Genomic DNA, 25,088 nt, shown 5'->3' on the forward strand with positions numbered 1-25,088 from the left:
ACTGCTCAATTGTATTCATCTCACACACTAGTAAACTAATGTTCAAAATTCTCCAAGCCAGGCTTCAACAATGCATGAACTGTGAACATTCAGATGTTCAAGCTGGATTTAGAAAAAGCAGAGGAACCAGAGACTAAATTACCAACATCTGTTGGACTGTGGGAAAAGAGCAAGAGAATTCCATAAAAACATCTATTTCTGCTTTATTGACTATGCCAAAGCCTTTGACTGTGTGGATCACAATCAACTATGGAAAATTCTGAAAGAGATGGGAATACCTGACCACCTGACCTGCCTCCTTAGAAATCTGTATGCAGGTCAAGAAGCAATAGAACAGACAGGTTCCAAATAGGGAAAGGAGTACGTCAAGGCTGTATATTGTCACCCTGCTGATTTAACTTATATGCAGAGTACATCATGAGAAACACTGGGCTGGATGAAGCACAAGCTGGAATCAAGATTGCCTGGAGAAATATCAATAACCTCAGATATGCAGAGGACACCACCCTTATGGCAGAAAGTGAAGAGGAACTATAGAGCCTCTTGATGAAAGTGAAAGAGGAAAGTGAAAAAGTTGGCTTAAAACTCAACATTCAGAAAACTAAGATCATGGCATCCAGTCCCATCACTCATGGCAAATAGATGGGGAAACAGTGGAAACAGTGACAAACTTTATTTTTGGGGGCTCCCAAATCACTGCAGATGGTGACTGCAGCTATGGAATTAAAAGACAATTGCTCCTTGGAAGAAAAGCTATGACCAACCTAGATAGCATATTAAAAAGCAGAGATATTATTTTGCTAACAAAGGTCCATCTAGTCAAACTACGGTTTTTCCAGTAGTCATGTACGGATGTGAGAGTCGGACTGTAAAGAAAGCTGAGCACCGAAGAATTGATGCTTTTGAACTGTGGTGTTGGAGAAGACTCTTGAGAGTCCCTTGGACTGCAAGGAGATCCCACCAGTCCATCCTAAAGGAAATCAGTTGTGAATATTCATTACAAGTACTGATGCTGAAGCTGAAACTCCAATACTTTGGCCACCTGATATGAAGAACTGACTCATTGGAGAAGACCCCGATGCTGGGAAAGATTGAAGGTGGGAGAAGAAGGGGACAACAGAGGATGAGATGGTTTGATGGCATCACTGACGCGATGGACATGAGTTTGAGTAGGCTCCAGGAATTGTGATGGACAGGGAAGCCTGGCATGCTGCAGTCCATGGGGTCGCAGAGTTGGACATGACTGAGCAACTGAACTGAACCTAGAAATATGATCTGATGGTTTTAGATTTATTAAAAACATAATCTATGAACAGTGTAATATAAATTTTGGGGCTTGCAAATAAGAAAAATGCTGTAATAAGTAAAGATATGTTACACTTCACTTGCTTTTTGAGAGGTAATTTCTGCCGCTTTAGTTGTTCATACTACAAATATTCACTGAGTATGTTGTTGAACTGGGAACTGTGAGAGAGAGAACACAGTCCTTGCCCCAGTGTACTCTCTGCCCAGGAAGGAGAATGTTGGTTCAGTAAGGAGTTACTTGTCTGGACCCCCTCCACATGTTTGTGTGCCCATCAGAATAATACAAAGATAAACAGCCTCCCACCCCAAACATGCTGCATTGGTTTGTTAACCTCTCTATACCATCTCCACTCATCACAAGCACATTTTCCCATGTACTGCACTTATTAGAACTTTAACTGTAAATTTTCCTGTCCAGGATCAGAATCCTCTTGGTTATAAAACAGTGTATCTTGCTCAGTCAAATGAATCTTCCTTCCCTGTGTTATATGTATTTGATGTCTTTGAAATGGTTTTCTTCCCATTCCTCTTGCCTTCCAGATTGAGATTTCATTACCACCTGCCAGCAAACACCTCCTACCTGTGTTTTCCTCATTTAACTCCAAATTCTCCCTGACACTTAAATCTTATTCTTATTTCAGAATGTACCTAAAATCCTATTTACACAACATTTCCCTGGGTACTCTCAATGACACTTACTTCTCTGAATGGTGGATTTTATGTCTATACAGTTTGGCACTAGGTCCAGGAATATCTCATTTTACTGAAGACTATTTTTTTAAAACTGAACTATAGTTGAATTACATGTTGTGCTAGCTTCTGTTTACAGTAAAACGATTCAATTATATATCTATATGTATGTGTGTGTATATATATTCATTTTGTATTCTTTTCTATTATGGTTTATTATAGGATATCAAATATAGTTTCCTGTGCTATACAGTAAGACCTCATTGTTTATCTGTTTTATATGTAGTAGTTTGTATCTGCTAACCCCCAATTCCTTTTTTGTCCCTCCGCCATCTCCTTTGGTAACTATGTTTGTTTTCTAAGTGGAGATTTGTTTTATGTATGTATTTTGTCTTCTCAGTGCAGCTGAAAGCTCTTTCTGGATGGGAACCATATTTTATGAGCTCTGACTGTAATGTCATGTAGCTGAGTCCAGTGAGTGTTCTGAAAATTTCCTTTTAAGTTAGACCCCTCAAAACATTAAGCATAGTGATGAGCATCCAATACAAATTCAAAAGTCACATACTGAAAGGCTACAATACCAAGTGTTTCCGACTATCACATAGAAATGCCTGCTTAAAAAGTGCCAGTATGCCCCAAACCTCAGATGTTCTCAATATAAAAAGCCAGTCATTTTAGTAGTCTGTGCACTTTAGTTCAAAGTGAGTTACTTACTAAGGCAAACTTTTTGTTGAGAATCATCTGTTCCACCAAAGATGACTCATTATGGAAGAGGTGGGGCTGCATATGGCTCCACATATGTGGAAACCACCAGAACTCATCAACAGACCCCAAAAGACGGTCATCCCCTTCATCTTCCTCTTCAGTTCCTAGGGCGTAGGGAAGAGGGAAAAGATTATTCAATTAATTTCAGCTACACTGATTGCCTGTTCATCCGTATGAATATCTGTCCATCTGTCCATCCAATTATGTAATCTTATATATGCATTTAGAAGATACCATTTATACTATCTTACATACATGTAAAACTTTGAACATGAAGTAACAAATGAAAATCTGTTACTTGGGGAACAACCAGAGACTGTGATACAACTCTTTTTTAAAGTTTTAAAACATGAGACATGCATATAAAATCGGTGTAAGAAGGAAATACACAATCATTCCAAAGGACTTTAGAATTTTTAACTTTTAGGATCTTTGTATAATTTAAGTTTGGAGAGAAATGGAGGATAAGCGGGGAACGCAGTTCAGGGAATATGAGTGGGAAATGTGTTGTGGAGCTCTAATAGTATTTAGATCACTCCGACATGGGTTGTAACACAACATTGCCAACAAAATAATTCCATAATTTATCTGGGTTACTCCTTACATTTGTGAATAAGTTCAGTTCAGTCGCTCAGTCGTACCCAACACTTTGTGACCCCGTGTACTGCAGCATGCCAGGCCTCCCTGTGTGCATCACCAGCTCCTGGAGTTTACCCGTGTTCTTTGAGTCAGTGTTGCCATCCAGCCATCTCATCCTCTGTCATCCCCTTCTCCTCCTGCCTTCAATCTTTCCCAACATCATGGTCTTTTCAAATGAGTCAGCTCTTCGCATCAGGTGGCCAAAATATTGGAGTTTCAGCTTCAACATCAGTCCTTCCAATGACCACCCAGGACTGATCTCCTTTAGGATGGACTGGTTGGATCTCCTTGCAGTCCAAGGGACTCTCAAGAGTCTTCTCCAACACCACAGTTCAAAAGCATCAATTCTTCGGTGCTCAGCTTTCTTTACAGTACAACTCTCACATCCATACATGACCACTGGAAAAACCATAGCCTTGACCCGACAGACCTTTGTTGACAAAGAAATGTCTCTGCTTTTTAATATGCTGTCTAGGTTGGTCATAACTTTCCTTCCAAGGAGTAAGTGTCTTTTAATTTCATGGCTGCAATCACCATCTGCAGTGATTTGGGAGCCCCCCAAAATAAAGTCAGCCACTGTTTCCCCTGTTTCCCCATCTATTTGCCATGAAGTGATGGGACCAGATGCCATGATCTTAGTTTTCTGAATGTTGAGTTTTAAGCCAACTTTTTCACTCTCTTTTACTTTCATCAAGAGATTCTTTAGTTCTTCTTCCCTTTCTGCCATAAGGGTGGTGTCATCTGCATATCTGAGGTTATTGATATTTCTCCCGGCAATCTAGATTCCAGCTTGTGCTTCTTCCAGCCCAGCGTTTCTCATGATGTACTCTGCATATAAGTTAAATCAGCAGGGTGACAATATACAGCCTTGACGTACTCCTTTTCCTATTTAGAACCAGTCTGTTGTTCGGTGTCCAGTTCTGACTGTTGCTTCCTGACCTGTATATAGGTTTCTCAAGAGGCAAGTCAGGTGGTCTGGTATTCCCATCTCTTTCAGAATTTTCCACAGTTTATTGTCATCCACACAGTCAAAGGCTTTTGGTATAGTCAGCAAAGCAGAAATAGATGTTTTTCTGGGACTCTCTTGCTTGTTTGATGATCCAACAGATGTTGGCAATTTGATCTCTGTTTCCTCTGCCTTTTATACTAATGCATAAAAGGGAGAAAACGGGAAATGTGGGAATTGTTATTGAAAAAACTAGAGAAAACTGAAGGAAAGAAAAAAAAAGAAAGATGGTGATGGAAAGAAGATGAGAAATGAAGTCATCGTAAAACAACCCAAGAATCACTGTGCCCCTTGGTGGAACCCATGTTCGTCATGCTTGTCCTTTCTTTCAAGCTCTTGGAAGCAAACTTTCCATCAAAAAACCTCTATTTCCTTGAGAGTCAGCTTTGTTGTTCTTCTGAATTTCATATTTGGGCTTATTTTACTTCCTTCATTTTCTCTGATCTGCAGTTTAGTTGAGTGTGGGAAATGACACAGTTCTCTAATTTATATGCAGGAGTAGGAGTCTCTTTTTATGCTTCTCCAGGAAGAGATTCTTTACTAAAGCATAAATGAGAGCAGTGTAAGGTGTCTGTCCTGACATCTCATAAGATGATATTAATCATCATGAAATTATACAGTCACACTTTAATTTCAGCAATGACACTCAATTCAATAAGGTCCTAGAATGGTAGATTCTTCAAATGATGTCCCTTCTACATGGAGAAAAACGTCCTTGTATTTTCAATAGCAGTTCTTATCTGACTGGTTCTTCCCTGGTGGCTCAGAGGTTAAAGCATCTGCCTCCAATGCGGGAGACCCCGGTTTGATCCCTGGGTTGGGAAGACCCTCTGGAGAAGGAAATGGCAACCCACTCCAGTATTCTTGCCTGGAGAATCCCATGGACAGAGGAGCCTGGTAGGCTACAGTCCATGGGGTCACAAAGAGTTGGACACGACTGAGCGACTTCACTTTCTGATGGGTCTCTAGAGGCTAACGAGGGTGGACAGACTACTTCCCCTGCACAGCCAATCAAGCCTACTGCATGTTACCACCCTTCTATGATTTAATTTTCTGAAAGAATTAAGGTAGCGCCTACTGGCAGGAAAAGGATGTTAGATCTTATGATTTATTGGGCAATGAAAGAGACCAAAGGCAAAGATGTAGTACGAGGCTGCATGGTTGTTCTGATGTATGCAGGAGGAACAGGCTTAGGGATATAGAATGGGTGTAATAACATAATCTTTCAACAAGGACAGTCTTCAATTTCACTTTCACGTGCTTAAGTACTCTGCTGATGTGAGGGAACTCTTGCTCTCTCTGTAAAGGGCATGTGTAAATCGAATCTGTTTTAGTTCCCTTATTTTATTCTCTTTAGCGTACTACTCATGTTACTCTCGTTACTCATGTCAGTGGAGTTGAACAAGTACAGCCTTTGGAGTTAGAAGCTTTTTAGTTTATTTCTAGGTTCCAACACATTTGAGCTGTGTGGCTGTGGGGAGTCGTATAACCCCTTTAATGTTGGTGTTCATGTAGGCAAAAATATGGACAGCAAAACCTATTTTATTCCTTTGGTCAGAAAGTGTCTGCATAGTCCAGGCACATACTGGGTAATTTAAAATGCCCGTGTCCTTCCGTCCTGTATTTCTTGCTTCTGTTCTTACATCTTCTATGTGTCTCCTAGAGTTTTTTCTTTTTTTCTTTTTTTTATGGGGGGCGGAGGCTCACCAGAGTGTTATGTGACAGAGGGGACATTGTATTTAAGAATTTAAGAACTGATCAAGCCATTATATTAAGTAATTGCTTGATCAATGAGTCACCCACACCAGGCATTCTTGGGGCTTCTAAGCTCTGGGAAGCCTTTTAGAAAGGAATGAAAAAGAATAGGAAGATACAATCAGGGGCATAGAAATCTGATGACCCCAGTCATGGCAGAGTCTTGTGTCCTGCTACCTTTTAGGTAATAAATAAGGTGGTCCTGGTAAAGAGACATTTGTTAAGTGTGACTGGTGACGCTTAAATACGTTTTCTTTTTTTTCTGACGTAAGGATGATGCTTTTGATTTCCCTGAAGTTAAATGTCTCTACTTATATGCTCTCCTCTTGCTTAATATTTTGCATGTCCTCAGGACACCCGATTAGTTAAGATTACAAGTCAATTACTTGTTGCAGTTTTACTTTAGCATACTGAAAACAAGTAGATTTCTTTTGGGGTTTCCTAGTAATCAGTTCATTGCTGATTTCCACCTCCTCTGGGAAAAGTGAGCTGAGATTTCCTGGTTTATGAATAAAGTCACCCCTCCAACTACTTTTAAGCTCTATTCTCTTGGTAGCTCAGACGTTAAAGCGTCTGCCTGCAATGCGGGAGACCCAGGTTCGATCCCTGAGTTGGGAAGATTCCCCTGGAGAAGGAAATGGCAACCCACTCCAGTATTCTTGCCTGGAGAATCCCATGGACAGAGGAGCCTGGTGGGCTACAGTCCATGGGGTCACAAAGAGTCAGACACGACTGAGCGACTTCACTTCACTTCTGTCTCCTATAGTTCCTACCTTTCCCTCTCTTTTCTCTTCTCTCCTCTTTATTCATTTTTCTAGTTGGCCTTTACTCAAAGTTTATATATGAGGACAGTTCAACAGATTTCAGAATTCTTTAAAAGATTGCTCAGTTATTTGTTGTCCTTTTCTGAACGTCATAGAGGGCCCCTCTGATAGGCTTATGTAAATTCATAGCAGTCATAACTGTAGGCCCTTCCTTTTTTCTTTACAGCTCTTCCTTATCTGATTTCTTTTAATTCTACTTTGGGGATGTTTTACATCAGAATTAATTATATTGAGAATAAGTATCTGTTGCCTAATACTTCAAAAGTCATGATATAAAACAGTTGAAACATATTCATGGTTTGATTAGCCTGGCTTCTTGTCACTCCTTTATTTCTCCACTTTACCAACCTTTGTCAGAACTGGAGAGAGAAGAACTCAAGTCAAATTCCTCAATTTGAAGTGTCATTTCTTAAGTTGTTACAAAACTACACTGAAATCTTACAATTAATGTAAATTATTATTTTATTATATATCTATTTAAGTAACGTGTCTCTTCCATATTTTTTCTGTAGTATTTCCTACTCTGATACTATATTAAAAACTATCATTGACTGAGACTATCTTAACTGTTTTTCAAGTATTGTCTCATTTAATTCTCACTAGAACTCTGTGCTCAAAGCCACTAACTCCATTTTACAGATAAGGAAATTGATATTTGGAGATGTGATGTAACTTGCCACAAGTCAATGGAAATATGGGATAGAACCTGAATTCAGAATCTTAATTCTAACCCAAATTACACAACTCCAAATTCAGGGCCCTTAACAACATTCATGGACCAAATGTGGAGTTTAGAGATAAGATGTACAATTACTAATTTATATAACTTTTCTCTTCACATAGTTAAGTAATTCTCTGACATAATTAAAATTTACAAACACTATTGGTTCTCATCTGTAACACTATTTCAGATGGTGACTGCAGCCATGAAATTAAAAGGCACTTGCTCCTTGGAAGAAAAATTGTGACCAACCTAGATAGCTTATTTGGAGAAGGCAATGGCACCCCACTCCAGTACTCCTGCCTGGAAAATCCCATGGATGGAGGAGCCTGGTAGACTGCAGTCCATGGGGTCACTGAGGGTCGGACACGACTGAGCGACTTCACTTTCTCTTTTCACTTTCATGCATTGGAGAAGGAAATGGCAACCCACTCCAGTGATCTTGCCTGGAGAATCCCAGGGATGGGGGAACCTGGTGGGCTGCCGTCTATGGGGTCACACAGAGTCGGACACGACTGAAGTGACTTAGCAGCAGCAGCAGCAGATAGCTTATTAAAAAGCAGAGACATTACTTTGCCAACAAAGGTCCATCTAGTCAAAGCTATGGTTTTTCCAGTAGTCATATATGGATGTGAGAGTTGGACTATAAAGAAAGCTGAGTGCTGAAGAATTGATGCTTTTGAACTGTGGTTTTGGAGAAGACTCTTGAGAGTCCCTCGGACTGCAAGGAGATCCAACCAGTCCATCCTAAAGGAGATCAGTCCTGAATATACATTGGAAGGACTGATGCTGAAGCTGAAACTGCAGTACTTTGGCCACCTGATTTGAAGAACTGACTCGTCTGAAAAGACCCTGATGGTGGGAAAGACTGAAGGCGGGAGGAGAAGGGGATGACAGAGGATAAGATGGTTGGATGGTATCGCTGACTCAATGGACATGAATTTGAGTAAACTCTGGGAGTTGGTGATGGACAGGGAGGCCTGGTGTGCTGCAGTCCATGGGGTTGAAAAGAGTTGGGCACGACTGAGCGACTAAACTGAACTGATTGGTTCTTGGTGATCTGGAAAAATATACAAACCTAAAGAACCTATAGATAAGGGGGAGGCACCTTTTGCCATTCAGCTTCCTTAATCAAGGATTGCCAATTAAATGATAAAAATCCATTTTTTCCTAATACATAAGACTTGGGCTCTGACTAAAAGTTAAGAGTTTTTTTTTTTTTTTTTACACTTAACTAGCTATATAACCTTGGGCCCCACTAAGTTTCTATGTTATCATCTAGAAAACAAGATAATACATTCTTTAACTCCTAGAATTCAATGAAAAGTTACATGAAAAGTGCTTACTTAAGTGCCTAGAATATGGTGTTGCTCACTAAAAGGGAACTATAATTTTTATTCTTTCATCTCTTTATTTTTTACAAAATGCACAAGTCTTTCAAAAACAAAAGTAAACCAAATAAGATGAAACCCTTTCCTAAAATAAAACTTACTAGTATGAGGGTGCTGTTTTTTTTCTTCCCTTCAAGACTGAATAGAATAGAATTTTTAACAGAGAAAGGAGTTACTCATTTAGAAAGGAAGACAATGTAATTCAATTAAACTTTACAATATCCAGTCTTCAAAGGATTCAGATGATTAACTTTTATATCTGTTCCCATTGAAAACTGATTTTACTGGTTTTGGACAACCCTAACTAAGTGTTGTGGGAGCTTTCAGGTCTTATACAAAACTCTGTCGTGCTTTCTCCTTAGCTTCCTCCTGTGTTCTATCTACTCTCCTTGGCTTAGAGAGAGGACACACGTACTGTGAGCTGTTTGGGAGAACCCAAGTAAGGAAAGAGGCGAGTCTCTCAGAAACAGAAATGAAGGAGAGCAACTGGCTAGAGTCGGTCTTTAATATCAGCACTGGACAAAAAAAAATTAGTTGCCAGGGATGTTTTCTTGTATTTCTATTATGTTTGGGAAGGAAGTTTTTAGTTATTCTCAATGTTTAGAGTGATTTTCTTTCACAACACAACATGGTCAAATTTTATTCTCTGACCTTGTTCCTTATAAATACTAATGATGAAAAGAAAGTAATTTTATTTTCACCCAGTCCTTTATTCATTTTTTTTTCAATAGGCACTGTTCTACTTGCTGGTATTACAGCAATAAAGCGTTTGTAGGGTGATCATTTTAGCGAGGAATGACAACAGATAATTTATAAATAAAGTACATTCAACATCCATAGATTTAGCAATCTAGGAACAGAAGGGATCTTCCTTAAGCAAATAAAGACTTTCTATGAAATTGTCTATTGAAAGAATTCCCCTCAAGAACAGGAACAAAACTACTTAAGGGTTTCCCCTGTGGTCAGGAACAGAACATGAGTGTTGTTATCACCATGTTTGTTTAATATTTACTGGACATCCAAGCTAATGTAGTAGGCAAGGAAAATAAAAAAATTTCATAAAGCTCAGAAAGGAAGAAATAAGATTTTTACTATCCAAAAATTGTATGATTGAATAGGTAGAAAATCCAAAAGAATCTTGAAAATACAGAATTAATAAGTGAGTATAGCAAGGCTGCTGAATATTAATATCAATACACAAAATCAATTTTATTTTTACATATTATAACAGAGAAATGGGGAAAAAAAAACTTAAAAAAAGACACCATTAACTATTGCATCAAAAAACTCCATCAAGGAATAAATAGAAAAATAACAAAGTTTTGTCAAGTATAATTGACGAGGACCTAAATATGAGTTCTTCCCAGTTAGTAAAGAATTCGCCTGCCAATGCAGGAGACGCAAGAGTCTCGGGTTTGATCCCTGGGTCAGAAAGATCCCTTGATGTAGGAACTGGTGACCCACTCCAGTATTCTTGCCTGGAAAATTCCATGGACAGAGGAGCCTGGCGGGCCACAGTCCTTGGGGTGGCAGAGAGTCAGACATGACTGAGCACACACTGGGCACAAATATGTTCAAGCATAGGAAGACTCAATGTTTAGTACAACAATTCTCCCCAAATTAATTAATAGATTTAATGTAATTTAAATAAAAATTCTATAGGGTGACAAAGCTGTATATTGTCACCCTGCTTATTTAAGTTCTATGCAGAGTACTTCATGTGAAATGCTGGGCTGCATGAATCACAAGCTGGAATCAAGACTACCAGGAGAAATACCACCACCTCAGATATGCAAATGATGCCTTTTGATGGCAGAAAGAGAAGAGGAACTAAAAATCCTCTTGATGAGGGTGAAAGAGGAGAGTGAAAAACCTGGCCTGAAACTCAACATTAAAAAACTAATATCATGGCATCTGATTCCATCATTTCATCGCAAACAGATGGAGAAAAAGCAGAAGCAGTGAGACTTTCCTTTCTTGGGTTCCAAAATTGCTGTGGACAGTGACTGCAGCCATGAAATTAAAAGATGCTTGCTTCTTGGAAGGAAAGCAGAGAAACAGCGTAATAAAAAGCAGAGGCATCACTTTGCCAACAAAGGTCTTTGTAGTCAAAGCTATGGTTTTCCCAGTAGTCATGTATGGATGTGAGAGTTGGACCAGAAGAGGGCTGAGTGCCGAAGAACTGATGCTTTTGAATTGCAGTACTACAGAAGACTCTTGAGAGTCCCTTGGACTGCAAGGAGATCAAACTGGTCAATACTAAAGGAAATCAACCTTGAATATTCATTGGAAGAACTGTTGCTGAAGTGGAAGCTACAATACTTTGGCCACCTGATGTGAAGACCTGACTCACTGGAAAAGACCCTGATGCTGGGAAAGATTGAAGGCAAAAGGACAATGGGGCAACAGAGGATAAGATGATTCAGACAGTATCATTGACTCAATTGACATGAATTTGAGCAATCTCTGGGAGAAGTCGAGGACAGAGGAACCTGGCATGCTACAGTCCCTGGGGTTGCAAAGAGTAGGACAGGATGTAGTGACTGGACAGCAACAACAACAGCAACAATAACATGAAAATTCTAGTGAGGATCTTTGTGGATCTGGTAAGCTACTTTAAAATTTATATAAAAAGGCAAAGGCCCAGAAGTGCCAAGGCAATCTTGAAGACGATGAACAAACTTAGAGAATTTAAATAGCAGATATTAGTATCAGCTTTGATGATCTGGCCACTTGATGCAAAGAACTGACTCTCTGGAAAAGACCCTGACGCTGGGAAAGATTGAAGGCAGGAGGAAGAGGGGACGACAGAGGATGAGATGTTTGGATGGCATCACCAATTCGATGGACATGAGTTTGAGCAAGCTCCTGGAGTTGGTGATGGACAGGGAAGCCTGGAGTGCTGCAGTTTATGGGGTTGCAAAGAGTCGGACATGACTGAGTGACTGAACTGAACCAGTTAGTATCAACTATAGAGTTATAGTAAATAAGATAGCATGATGACACAAATAGAACCAATGGGCAGGAAAGTCCAGAAACAGAGTCCACACATCTATAGTCATCTAATTTATCACAATGATGACACCATGGTGCAGTGAAAAAAGGATGGTCTTTTCAATACTCGGTACCAATTAGACATCTTTATAAGAAGAGAAGGTTGCTTTCTAATTTTTTCTTGTGGAGTAGAGCCCTCATTCTGAAATCAGAGCAAGTGTTTTCAAATTCATTAGAAAATCACGCTAGCTCAAAAAGCAGGGATCTTGACCCTTACCTCACACATACACAAAAATCAATTCTAGATTGATCTCAGTTGCATACATTTTAAGAATGTAGGGACATATTTTCATGATCTTGTGACATGCAAAAATGTCTTTTAAAAGACACAAAAAGGAAAAAAAGATAAATTGGACTACATTTTGTTCATCAAAAAGTATCAGTAGGAATGTAAAAATTGAAAAAAATCACACATCAGGAGAAAATATTTGCAATACATATCACTGACAAAGAGGTCATTAAAAATATATAAAGAATTTCTACAAATCAATAAAAAAGCAGACAACCCAATAAGCACTAAGATATTTCAAAACAGAAGAGATACAAATGGTCAATAAATACATGAAAGAAACTCAGTTTCACTACTTGTCAGTGAAATGTACATTCAAGCTGAGTGGCGGCTGCGTGGGTGCAAGAGGGCCGAGAGGAGCTACTCCATGTTCAAGGTCAGGAGGGGCGGCTCTGAGGAGATACCCCTCGTCCAAGATAGGGAGCAGCGGCTGCGCTTTGCTGCAGTAGCCATGAAGAGATACCCCACGTCCAAGGCAAGAGAAACCCAAGTAAGATGGTAGGTGTTGCAAGAAGGCATCAGAGGGCAGACACACTGAAACCATAATCACAGAAAACTAGCCAATCTGATCACACGGATCACAGCCTTGTCTAACTCAGTGAAACTAAGCCATGCCGTGTGGGGCCACCCAAGACGGGAAGGTCATGGTGCAGAGGTATGACAGAATGTGGTCCACTGGAGAAGGAAATGGCAAACCACTTCAGTATTCTTGCCTTGAGAACCCCATGAACACTATGAAAAGGCAAAATGATAGGATACTGAAAGAGGAACTCCCCAGGTCGGTAGGTGCCCAACACGCTACTGGAGATCAGTGGAGAAATAACTCCAGAAAGAATGAAGGGATGGAGCCAAAGCAAAAACAATACCCAGCTGTGGATGTGCCTGGTGATAGAAGCAAGGTCTGATGCTGTAAAGAGCAATATTGCATAGGAACCTGGAATGTCAGGTCCATGAATCAAGGCAAATTGGAAGTGGTCAAATGAGATGGCAAGAGTGAACATCGATATTCTAGGAATCAGTGAACTAAAATGGACTAGAATGGGTGAATTTAACTCAGACGACCATTATATCTACTACTGCGGGCAGGAATCCCTTAGAAGATATGGAGTAGCCATCATGGTCGACAAAAGAGTCCGAAATGCAGTACTTGGATGCAATCTCAAAAATGACAGAATGATCTCTGTTTGTTTCCAAGGCAAACCATTTAATATCACGGTAATCCAAGCCTATGCCCCAACCAGTAACGCTGAAGAAGCTGAAATTGAACAGTTCTATGAAGACCTACAAGACCTTCTAGAACTAATACCCCAAAAAGATGTCCTTTTCATTATAGGGAACTGGAATGCAAAAATAGGAATTCAAGAAACACCTGGAGTAACGGGCAAATTTGGCCTTGGAGTACAGAATGAAGTAGGGCAAAGGCTAATAGAGTTATGCCAAAGAACGCACTGGTCATAGCAAACACCCTCTTCAAACAACACAAGAGAAGACTCTACACATGGACATCACCAGATGGTCAACACCGAAATCAGATTGATTACATTCTTTTCAGCCAAAGATGGAGAAGCTCTATACAGTCAACAAAAACAAGACCAGGAGCTGACTGTGGCTCAGATCATGAACTCCTTATTGCCAAATTCAGACTTAAATTGAAGAAAGTGGGGAAAACCACTATACCATTCAGGTACGACCTAAATCAAATCCCCATGATTATACAGTGGAAGTGAGAAATAGATTTAAGGGACAAGATCTGATAGACAGAGTGCCTGATGAATTATGGACAGAGGTTCGTGACACTGTACAGGAGACAGGGATCAAGACCAGCCCCATGGAAAAGAAATGTAAAAAAACAAAATGGCTGACCGAAGAGGCCTTACAAATAGCTGTGAAAAGAAGAGAAGCAAAAGCAAAGGAGGAAAGGAAAGATATAAGCATCTGAATGCAGAGTTCCAAAGAAGAGCAAGGAGAGATAAGAAAGCCTTCCTCAGCAATCAGTGCAAAGAAATAGAGGAAAAGAACAGAATGGGAAAGACTAGAGATCTCTTCAAGAAAATTAGAGATACCAAGGGAACATTTCATGCAAATATGGGCTTGATAAAGGACAGAAATGGTATGGACCTAACAGAAGCAGAAGATATTAAGAAGAGATGGCAAGAATACACAGAAGAACTGTATAAAAGAGATCTTCACGACCCGGATAATCACAATGGTGTGATCACTCATCTAGAACCAGACATTCTAGAATGTGAAGTCAAGTGGGCCTTAGAAAGCATCACTACGAACAGAGCTAGTGGAGGTGATGGAGTTACAGTTGAGCTGTTTCAAATCTTGAAAGATGATGCTGTGAAAGTGCTGCACTCAATATGCCAGCAAATTTGGAAAACTCAGCAGTGGCCACAGGACTGGAAAATGTCAGTTTTCATTCCAATCCCAAAGAAAGGCAATGCCAAAGAATGCTCACACTACCACACAATTGCACTCATCTCACACGCTGGTAAAGTAATGCTCAAAATTCTCCAAGCCAGGCTTCAGCAATACGTGAACTGTGAAGTTCCAGATGTTCAAGCTGGTTTTAGAAAAGGCAGAGGAACCAGAGATCAAATTGCCAACATCCGCTGGATCATGGAAAAAGCAAGAGAGTTCCAGAAAAACATCTATTTCTGCTTTATTGACTATGCCAAAGCCTTTGACTGTGTGGATCACAATAAACTGTGGAAAATTCTGAAAGAGATGTGAATACCAAACCACCTGACCTGCCTCTTGAGAAACCTGTATGCAGGTCAGGAAGCAGTGGTTAGAACTGGACATGGAACAACAGACTCATTCCAAATCAGAAAGGGAGTACGTCAAGCCTCTATATTGTCACCCTGCTGATTTAACTTATATGCAGAGTACATCATGAGAAACGCTGGGCTGGAAGAAGCACAAGCTGGAATCAAGATTGCTGGGAGAAATATCAATAACCTCAGATAGGTAGATGATACCACCCTTATGGCAGAAAGTGAAGAGGAACTAAAAAGCCTCTTGATTAGAAGAGAGTGAAAACGTTGGCTTAAAGGTCAACATTCAGAAAACAAAGATCATGGCATCTGATCCCATCACTTCATGGGAAATAGATGGCGAAACAGTGGAAACAGTGTCAGACTTTATTTTTTTGGGCTCCAAAATCACTGCAGATGGTGATTGCAGCCATGAAATTAAAAGATACTCCTTGGATGGAAAGTTATGACCAACTTAGATAACATATTGAAAAGCAGAGACATTACTTTGCCGACTAAGGTCCGTCTAGTCAAGGCTATGGTTTTTCCTGTTGTCATGTTTGGATATGAGAATTGGACTGTGAAGAAGGCTGAGCACCGAAGAACTGATGCTTTTGAACTGTGGTGTTGGAGAAGACTCTTGAGAGTCTCTTGAACTGCAGGGAAATCCAACCAGTCCATCCTAAAGGAGATCAGTCCTGGGTGGTCATTGGAAGGACTGTTACTGAAGCTGAAACTCCAATACTTTGGCCACCTCATGCGAAGAGTTGACTCATTGGAAAAGACCCTGATGCAGGAAGGATTCAGGGCAGGAGGAGAAGGGGACGACAGAGGATGAGATGGCTGGATGGCATCACCGACTCAATGGACATGAACTCCAGGAGTTGGTGATGGACAGGGAGGCCTGGTGTGCTGTGTTTCATGGGGTCACAAACGGTAGGACATGACTGAACAACTGAACTGAACTGACATGCCACCAGTAGGGCTAAAATAATAAGATAAATATTAATATTATTAAATACTTGGAGGAATAGCACAACAGGAAAACTCATGTAGTATTGGAAATATAAATTGATATCACCACTTTGAAAACTGTTTTGCATTTTCTACTAAAGCTGATCATAAGTATACCATATAACCAGCAATTCTACTGGTTGATAAACAACAGAAAAAAATATGTCCTCTGAAGGACAACTATTTTCAACAATAGTTGTGTTTAAAACGTTCTTAACATGAATATTCAAAAAAAAGAAAGGCAAAGACTGCAAACAACCCAACCATCCACAGTGGAACAGAATGGAATAAAGAAATTGTTTTTAAATTCAAACAGTGCAATACTACAGAACAATAAAGTTGAAAGAAATACAGCCCTACACAATGATGTCAGCAAAACCAAAATAATGTTAGACAAAACAGGCTATATATAGAAGAGTCCATTTATATGATTCTTTTTATACACATCTTAAAGCCAGGCAAACGAATTTATGATATTAGAAGCCAGGATAGTGGTTTTCTTGGTGGGAAGCGAGTGACTATAAAGCAGCACAAGGGAGAATGTGTGTAGATTCTGGTAGCCCCTCTTTGTTGATCTGGGTACATAGCTCTGTACACTTGGTGAAAACCATTGAGCACTATACTTATTACTTATACAGTTTTATATATGTAATTATTACTTATACAGTTTTATATATATGTAAAATATAGTTCAAGAGAGCAAAGGCCATTACATAATAACATGGTGAATCAACTTTCAAGCTATTAACATTCTGTAAAGGTGAAAAAATAAATTAAGTGAGATTGAGTAATATGAAGAAAATAAAGTAGTGGAGAGACACAAGAAGGTGTGAAGAGGAGGGGGTCACAGTTTTAAAGAGAGTGGTCAGAGAGGCTAACTATGGGGATAGTTAATCTCTCTCTTACCTGTATGGTAAAATTTCCCTGAAAATCCCAGGTTGAAAGTAAAATTTGTGATTTGTGCACGCAAAAGATTCTGAGTATCAAGCAGGGCCTGAAATACATAATTAAAAAAAAACGTATCAGGTAGAGAATGGCTTTGAGAAGATACCTTCCTTTAGCAGTCAGAAGGTAAAAATACTCCTTTAGGCATGAGAGAATTAAATGATGGAAAGTAGTTTTTTTTTTACAACCTTACAACTAGCAAGATGCTTCTGAGATTACATAATTACATACTTATATATTTATTCTTTAGATGCAGTAAATCAGCAAAAAGTGTCAGTTAGAAAAAGGAAGTTAAATGAAAAGTTTTTTCTTCATGTTCGAAGGAACTAGTATCTAATACATAAAATACATCTCATTTTACCCTTTAGGGGATGTAATTCACCAATTGCAAAAAAAAAAGATATTCTTTTAAAGTGAAATTATGTAAAAACATATATTGAAAGAAACAGATAGTTGTTTTTCAGATACATCTTTGGTCTTCAAAATCCAATTCTTTTCAATCTGTAGGTCTTAGATTCCCCAAAGATAGTGATTATTCTTCAAATATGGGTATCATGGTTAAGTAAATTTCTAATTTGCCCTTTCATTGGAAAACAGATAAACAAACTTTGTACTAATGACAGGTAAAGCTATTTTGAGGTTTAATTATGATATTGTATAAAGTATCATGCCATGAGTATTTAATGGACCCCTCTTTCTCCTTTTCTTTCTCATTCTTATTCAAATTCACATTCTTACATTCCTTCTCTTCCCCTTCCCCAGACTATGGTAGTTCAGTGCCCACCTAAAGGAAGCAAAAAGTCACTCTAAATGGTAGACTTGTAAAGGATCTTAGTTAATACTTCTATTATACGTGAAGAAAATCAGGAGAACTGATATACCTGTTTTCACAGATAAAATTAGTGGTAGGTCCTAGATTAAGGACATACATCACCTGATTCCAAGTTAGGTCCTCTTTTTAAAAGTCTACCACACTAAATCTTTTGCTCCCCTTCCGTAGTACAGCTGGACCCGCAACAGAATCTCTTTTCTTCCTAGTGTCTGATACCTGGAAGCCCGCCCCTCATGCTCATGACCTGAATCTTTTGGGGGGATAAACAGATATTCATTTTATTCAGAGACCCTCTCACAACTGCATGTGTTCAACAATTACGAGGTGCCACTCCTCTGTTATTGCTGCTGCTACAATTACTACTACTGATTTGTTGTTGTTGTTGTTAGTGATGGGTAATACAAATCTATCTGAACTTTACCCTTCATTTGTTAAAGTGGAGACAATTACCTAGTTCAGAGAACTGTGATGAGGAATGTAGAAGATGTAATATATGCAGGAATGTCTGATAAACTTTTAAAAAAGTGGCATAAGATTTTAGGTGTTCATATAATTATCAGCAATATATTACATGTTAATGTTATTATGTGCATTGTATTATTGATAACTGTATCTGTATATTGTATACTTCTCATCTACTTATTTTTTACTTGAAATACAGCTGACAAACAATATTATGTTAGCTTCAGGAATATAAAATAGTAATTTGACATTTAAATACATTATGAAATGATCAAGCCTGAAGTCTAGGAACCATCTGTACCCATACAAAGTCATTACAGTATTACTGACCATATTTCTTATGCATATGTATGTAAATTACATCCCCATGACTTAAATATGTTATAATCAGCAGTTTAACTCTTCATTTCACTTACCTGTTACCTTAATTTCACTCATTCCTTCAAACTTCTTCTTTTTGGCAACTACCCATTTGTTCCCCGTATCTATGAGTCTGGTTTTGTTTCATTTTGTTTGTTTTTTACGTTCTACACGTGAGATCAGATGGTATTTATCTTTCTCTGTTTATTCACTTCACTGAGCATAATACCCTCTAGACCCATCCATGATGTCCCATGGCAAGATTTCACTCTTTTCTTAAATCTCAAATATTCTACTGTATACACACACTACATCTTTATCCATTTGTCTGTTGATAGACTTTAGCTTGCTTCTATATCTTGGCTGTTATAAATAATACAACGATGAAAACAGGGTTTTTTAATTAGTAATTTTGCTTTCTTTGGGTAAATACTCAAAAGTGAAGTTGCTGTGAGATATGGTAGTTCTATTTTTAAGTTTTCGAGGAAGGTTTATACTGTTTTCCATAGTGGCTGCACCAATTTAAAACCCCACCAACAATATACTGGAGTTCTTTTTTATCCACATCCTTTCTAGCACTTGTACTTTCTTGTCCTTGTCTTAGCTATTCTGAAGTGATATCTCATTGTGGTTTTGTTTGCATTTCCCTGATGATTAGTGACGCTTAACATCTTTTCCTGTGTGTGCTGGCTATCTGTATGTGTTCTTTGTGTTCTCTGTTTTTTTTTTTTTACCACAATAAAATAGATGCACACATACACACACCCCCATACACACATTTCATAAGCTTCCCTGGTGGCTCAGTGGTAAAGAATCGACCTGCCAGTGCAGAAGACCAGGTTCAATCCCTGGATCAGGAAGATCCCCTGGAGGAGGAAATCGCAACCCATTCTAGTATTCTTGCCTGGGAAATTTCATGGACAGAGTGGCCTGGAAGGCTACCGCCCACAAGGTTGCAAAGAGTTGGACATGACTTAGAGACTAAAACAAAAAAAACAACATATACTTAGATATACAGATGTATAGCTAAGTGAAATTAGAGCCATGAAGTAAAAATTAGAACTGTATCAATTATAATTAAAAATACAGTTTTGAATTTTGCCTTTTCCATTTAACAGTATATCATAAGCTTTCTCTCATCACATTAACCATTCAAATCCAAAATTTTTAATCTATTGATTTTAATGGATGCTGAACATTACATCAAATGCATACATTTGAATTTATTTAACCACTTTACACTACTATTGTACATTCAGATTTGTTTCCTTCTTTTGTCTAATATAAATTCTGCCCTATGTATCAATACATATTTATATAGCAATGAAGTAACCATTTCCTCAGGAGAAAATAATTCTGCTTACTCTTACCAAGCAAAACAATTTCTGAGCAAATCTGAAAATGTTTTAGTATTGGGCTTCCCTGGTGGCTCAGTGGTAAAACAGTCTGCCTGTCAATGCAGGAGACGGGTTCAGTCCTGGGTTGGGAAGATTCCCTGGAGAAGGAAATGGTAACCCACTCCAGTATTCTGGGAAATCCCATTGACAGAGGAGCTTGGTGGGCTACAGACAATGGGATCACAAAAGAGTTGGACCAGACTTAGCAACTAAATAATAGCAAATAAAAGTATTAATAGGGAACATAATATCCAATAAACATTATAAGAGAATTGTATTTGAATACAATTTAACACAAAAATTTGACTATTTCCAAAATTATTTTTCCAAATTTGAATCTCTATGCTACCCCAGTAACTTAGGTTTTTGAGGCTTCATTCTATAAAGCCAAAAGCAGTTACAGGCATTAAAAGATCTAGTTGCAGGCAAAAAAACAAAAAAGATCTAATTTAAAGAAACAGGGGTCTGAGAACTGAGTGAAATGGGAGATTTTATATATCTTTGGATTTTCTCCAAATTTCTTTAACAGAATGAACATATCAATTAAAGCAAATAGAAAAGAGAAAATTTTTAAAAATAACTGCAAAAGAGTTTTATATGGAGATTTATGTTAGGACTCATTACATGTGTGACATTCTTTGGGGAATTATTTGCTAGCTTTTTGTTTCCTATCTGGGCTTCCTAAACTATATTTTTATCTTTTGATAGTTAACAAAAGTAGTTGGTGACCAAATTAAGTCTTGGAAAGAAATTTTAGTGTTTAATATGTTTTTTTAGCAATAGGTAAAAGTATGTTTCAGCACAGAATTTTTAGGGTTAATATTTTCTTAATCAACCAAATACTAATTATAATATAAATATGTATAATGTAGCTAGATCTGCTAAAGTAAACAAAAACAATTGGGCAGCTAATTACCAATATAAGCTCCTGTATCTCTTGATCTATGTACACATACACACAAACATCAGATATTCATGGGTTTGGCATGAAGATCAAGTGAGAACATGGATACATGACCTTAATACCTTTCCTAGCATGCAGAAGTGGAGTTTTAGCCCTATGAGTGGAATTTTTCATCGTTTCCTCTGTCAACCTTAAAAGTTCCTTATCATCCTGTCACAAAATTCCATCTTCTATTTCTCACTGTTGTTCACTTGGTGTAAAGTCAGGCATATGCCTAAAATTTTAAATGATATTTTAAAATTGAGCCTTGGCACTTTTGGAGTTGTCTAATCAGCACTGGGGCTTCAGATGGCTCAGTGGTAAGGAATCCGCCTGCCAATGCAGGAGATGTGGGTTGGATCCCTGGGTCGGGAAGATTCCCTGGAGAAGGAAATGGCACCTTGCTCCAGTATTCTTGCCTGGAAAATTTCACTGTAGTCCATGGAGTTGCAAACAGTCAGACATGACTGAGCAAGCACACGTGGTCGGCACTAAGGATTTTAAACAAAGGAGGAATATGGCCCATGTAGCTGTATTATAACAACTTTTTAGTCACTCAGTCGTGTCTGACACTTTGTGACCCCATGGACTGTAGTCCGCCAGGCTCCTCTGTCCATGGGATCCTCCAGGCAAGAAGATTGGAGTGGATTGCCATGCCCTCCTGCAGGGGATCTTCCTCAACCCAAGGATCAAACCCAGGTCTCCTGCATTGCAGGCAGATTCTTTATCAACTGAGCCACCTGGGAAACCCTTAGTGAATCCTTTATCTTCCAACAAAATGTTCATGTATTTTATTGTTTGTATTGTAGTAAAAGAATAATGGGTTTTTATGGAAACCAAGGAAAGGACAGTAACACAGTCATCTTGAATTATTTATTAACCATACCTAAACTGTCCAGAGCAAAATTATATAACCTCTAAATCATACACATGAGAGATGGTTTGCTAGAAAATTTATTGGACTGAAATTGGCAAATAATGACATATGAGTAGGGAAACGGAAAACAAGTACCATACTCATTAAGCATTCATTTGAAATTGTTATACATATTCTATTTAGCTTATGGCTATATACCCAAATAGTCAAAATGCTAATGTAATTTTTCAAAAAAGAAATAAAAATAAAAGCTAGTTCTCAGCACCTTTAGGCAACTGTAAGTTGTATCTCACTCATTCAATTATACAGACAAGGTTTTTATGTGTTGTAATAAACATAATTTTTAAACCTTAGTAATTTTAAATACTTGCTTTCAGCAGCAAAGCAGAAAAGGATGGAGAGGTGTAGGATTCCATATGAAGGGACTAAAGCATGTCAAACCATGTACTACTGTTCCAGAGCAAATTAAGTTTCCTTTAACAGTTGCAGTTATGTTGGAAACCCCTTAAGTAGCATTATCTGTTCTGCCTAAGAGATGAAAGTGGTAAATACTTTAAAAAAAACTCTGACAACTGGCCATCACCCCTATCCCCACCAAATACATTTTGGGTTTTACTAAAGCTCCGACTATAAATTCCATGAGGTAGTGTCTCTGTCCAGTTCACTTCACTACTGAAGTCTAGCATGTTGTCAGGCGGAGGAGAGGGACAAGTAACTATTTATTGAATGGGGACGTTAATGAATTTCTGATTGATCTCCTAGTGCAGTGAACTCATAAAGACTTGACAATAATATTGTGGAACATTCTTTTGCTATTTTATTTTCATAAACTGTTTTTAATCTTGAATTAATTTCAACATATTTCATATCCAAAAGGTTATTATAAAACATTCTGTTTTCAAATTATTTGTAAAAAAAAGTGCTAAAATAAAAGCATTCCCTATTTCAGTACTTCTCAAACTTCTAAACACATGAAGATAATTTTAAAAGCTTAAATGCAGATTTCTGGGTTCTAACCCAGGAATCTAGCCAGGGTTTCTGAACTATAGTGCTGAAGCAGGCCAAAGCATCCTCGATGTTTCTGCTGTAGGTGACATTATACCACACTCTAAGAATCACTGTCTTATTCCTTGATTTCAAATAGCTCAACACAAGTTTTCACTTACTTGAGGCATCCTTTTCTCTGAGAATATGAAATCTTTGATATCTACTATATAACAAAATTCTTGGTATACAGTAGGCATTCAGCTATTGATTTTATAAGCTGCATAAATAATAGGTACTGTGAATTCTAAAATCAAAAATATTCTAGAAAATAAAAAGAAATATATAGGATCATCAGAACCCAATTGAGGATCCAATTGAGGAAATATATAGGATCACAGAATCCACCCCACAGTGTTGACCCCAATGTACTTCATCATGCCTGGAGTAATCTGGGTAAGAAATTATACAACACACATGGTAGCCTTTAGAAATTTTCATGTTTTGTCTTTATCAATTTTATTTTCCTTAGTGTTTCTAATAAAAGTCCCCCTTCAGCTTGAGTTGGGAGAACCAGTTAATCAGATTGCCCCCTAAGGTAATCAGCTTCAACCTAGGGAAGTTAAGGTGTTGAGGAGGCAAGTGATTATAGAGGCTGCTGCTGCTGCTGCTGCTAAGTCACTTCAGTCATGTCCGACTCTGTGTGACCCCATAGACAGCAGCCCACCAGGCTCCCCTGTCCCGAGGATAGATATGTCTTAAGAATCAGACTGCCATGGGACTATACAATTCAGCTGTTGTGGAGAACAGTTTGGTGGTATCTCAAAAAGTAAAATATGGAATTATCATATGACTCAGCAATTATGATCCTCATTTTATATCCAAAAGAACTGAAAACAGATTTTTAGAGAAATATTTGTACGAATTTGTTGATAGCAGCACCACTCACAGTAGCCAAAAGGTAGAAACCACCCATCAGTAGATGAACAGGTAAACCAATTGCAGTTCATATATGCAATGGAACATTATACAGCTATAACAAGGAATGAAGTGCTGATACATGCTACAATATGGATGAATCTTGAAAACATTAATACTAAGTGAAAGAAGCCAGGCACAAAAGGTCACATACTATATGATTCCATTTACATGAACTATCCAGAAGAGGTAAGTCTATGGTGATGGAAAGTGGACTGGTGCTGCAGAGGGAGGTAGGGAGAAATTGACAGAACTCCTTAATGGGTGTGGGTTTCCTTTTGGGGTGATGAAAAGTGTTTTGTACCAGATAGAGGTGGTGGTTGAACAGCTCTGTGAGTGCACTAATGCCATTGAATTATTTTAACATGGTAGTTTTATGCATGTGAATTCCACCTCAAAAACCAAAAGACCATGCAATTGTGAGTACTGTTGTCTTCATGTTTTTTTCCTAAATTTTATTGAAAGAGCCTTACATGAACTACTCTACCCAAATTATTTCCAACAGATGCCCCATATCCTTTACACTGACTTTAAGAAAACTGTCCAGAAATGCATTAAGCAAAGACATCAGGAACTGTTGGGATGCAGTGACAGTCAATATTCAAAAATTCTTATGGTATTTGGAACTTGCCTTAGACCTTATCTTCTATCATCCTCCCTTCTGTTCACCCAGCTGTGGATTTACTCATCTGTATGCTGTTCCTGGAGCATACCAAGTTTATTCTCACTTCAAGGTCCTTAGTCTTGCTATTTCCTCTTCAAAGATATACTTTGCTCAGATATTCACGTGGTTTACTTCCTCACCTCTACTAGATCTCTGCTTAAATATCATCCCCTCGGTGAGACCTTCCTTACCCCTGTTTTTACTGAAGAGTTGATTTACAATGTTATATTAGTTTCAGATGTACAACACAGTAATTTGATATTTTTTATAGCTTATACTCCATTTAAAGTTATTATGAAATATTAGCTATATTCCCTGTGCTGTACATTACATACTTATATCTAATTTTATACCTCTTAATTCCCTTCCCTTTTCTTGACCTTTCCTCCACCCCTCTTCCCCTCCCCACTAGTATGTTTTCTGTATCTATAAGT

General features: G+C 38.3%; 1 protein-coding gene across 1 annotated transcript in view; it reads right to left on the reverse strand.

The window, feature by feature from the left end:
* The window catches only part of LOC128049713 (bifunctional heparan sulfate N-deacetylase/N-sulfotransferase 3), a 164,381-nt gene that overhangs the window by 97,293 nt on the left and 42,000 nt on the right, over positions 1-25,088 (reverse strand). Inside the window, exons 2-3 of the mRNA XM_052642025.1 lie at positions 17,119-17,206; positions 2,710-2,864 (exon numbers count right to left, since the gene is read on the reverse strand). Of these exons, the coding sequence (XP_052497985.1) occupies positions 2,710-2,864; positions 17,119-17,206 (243 nt within the window). The remainder of the gene's footprint in view (positions 1-2,709; positions 2,865-17,118; positions 17,207-25,088) is intronic.

The sequence above is a fragment of the Budorcas taxicolor genome, chromosome 6 (genome assembly GCF_023091745.1).
Source record: "Budorcas taxicolor isolate Tak-1 chromosome 6, Takin1.1, whole genome shotgun sequence".
Taxonomy (NCBI): Eukaryota; Metazoa; Chordata; class Mammalia; order Artiodactyla; family Bovidae; genus Budorcas; species Budorcas taxicolor.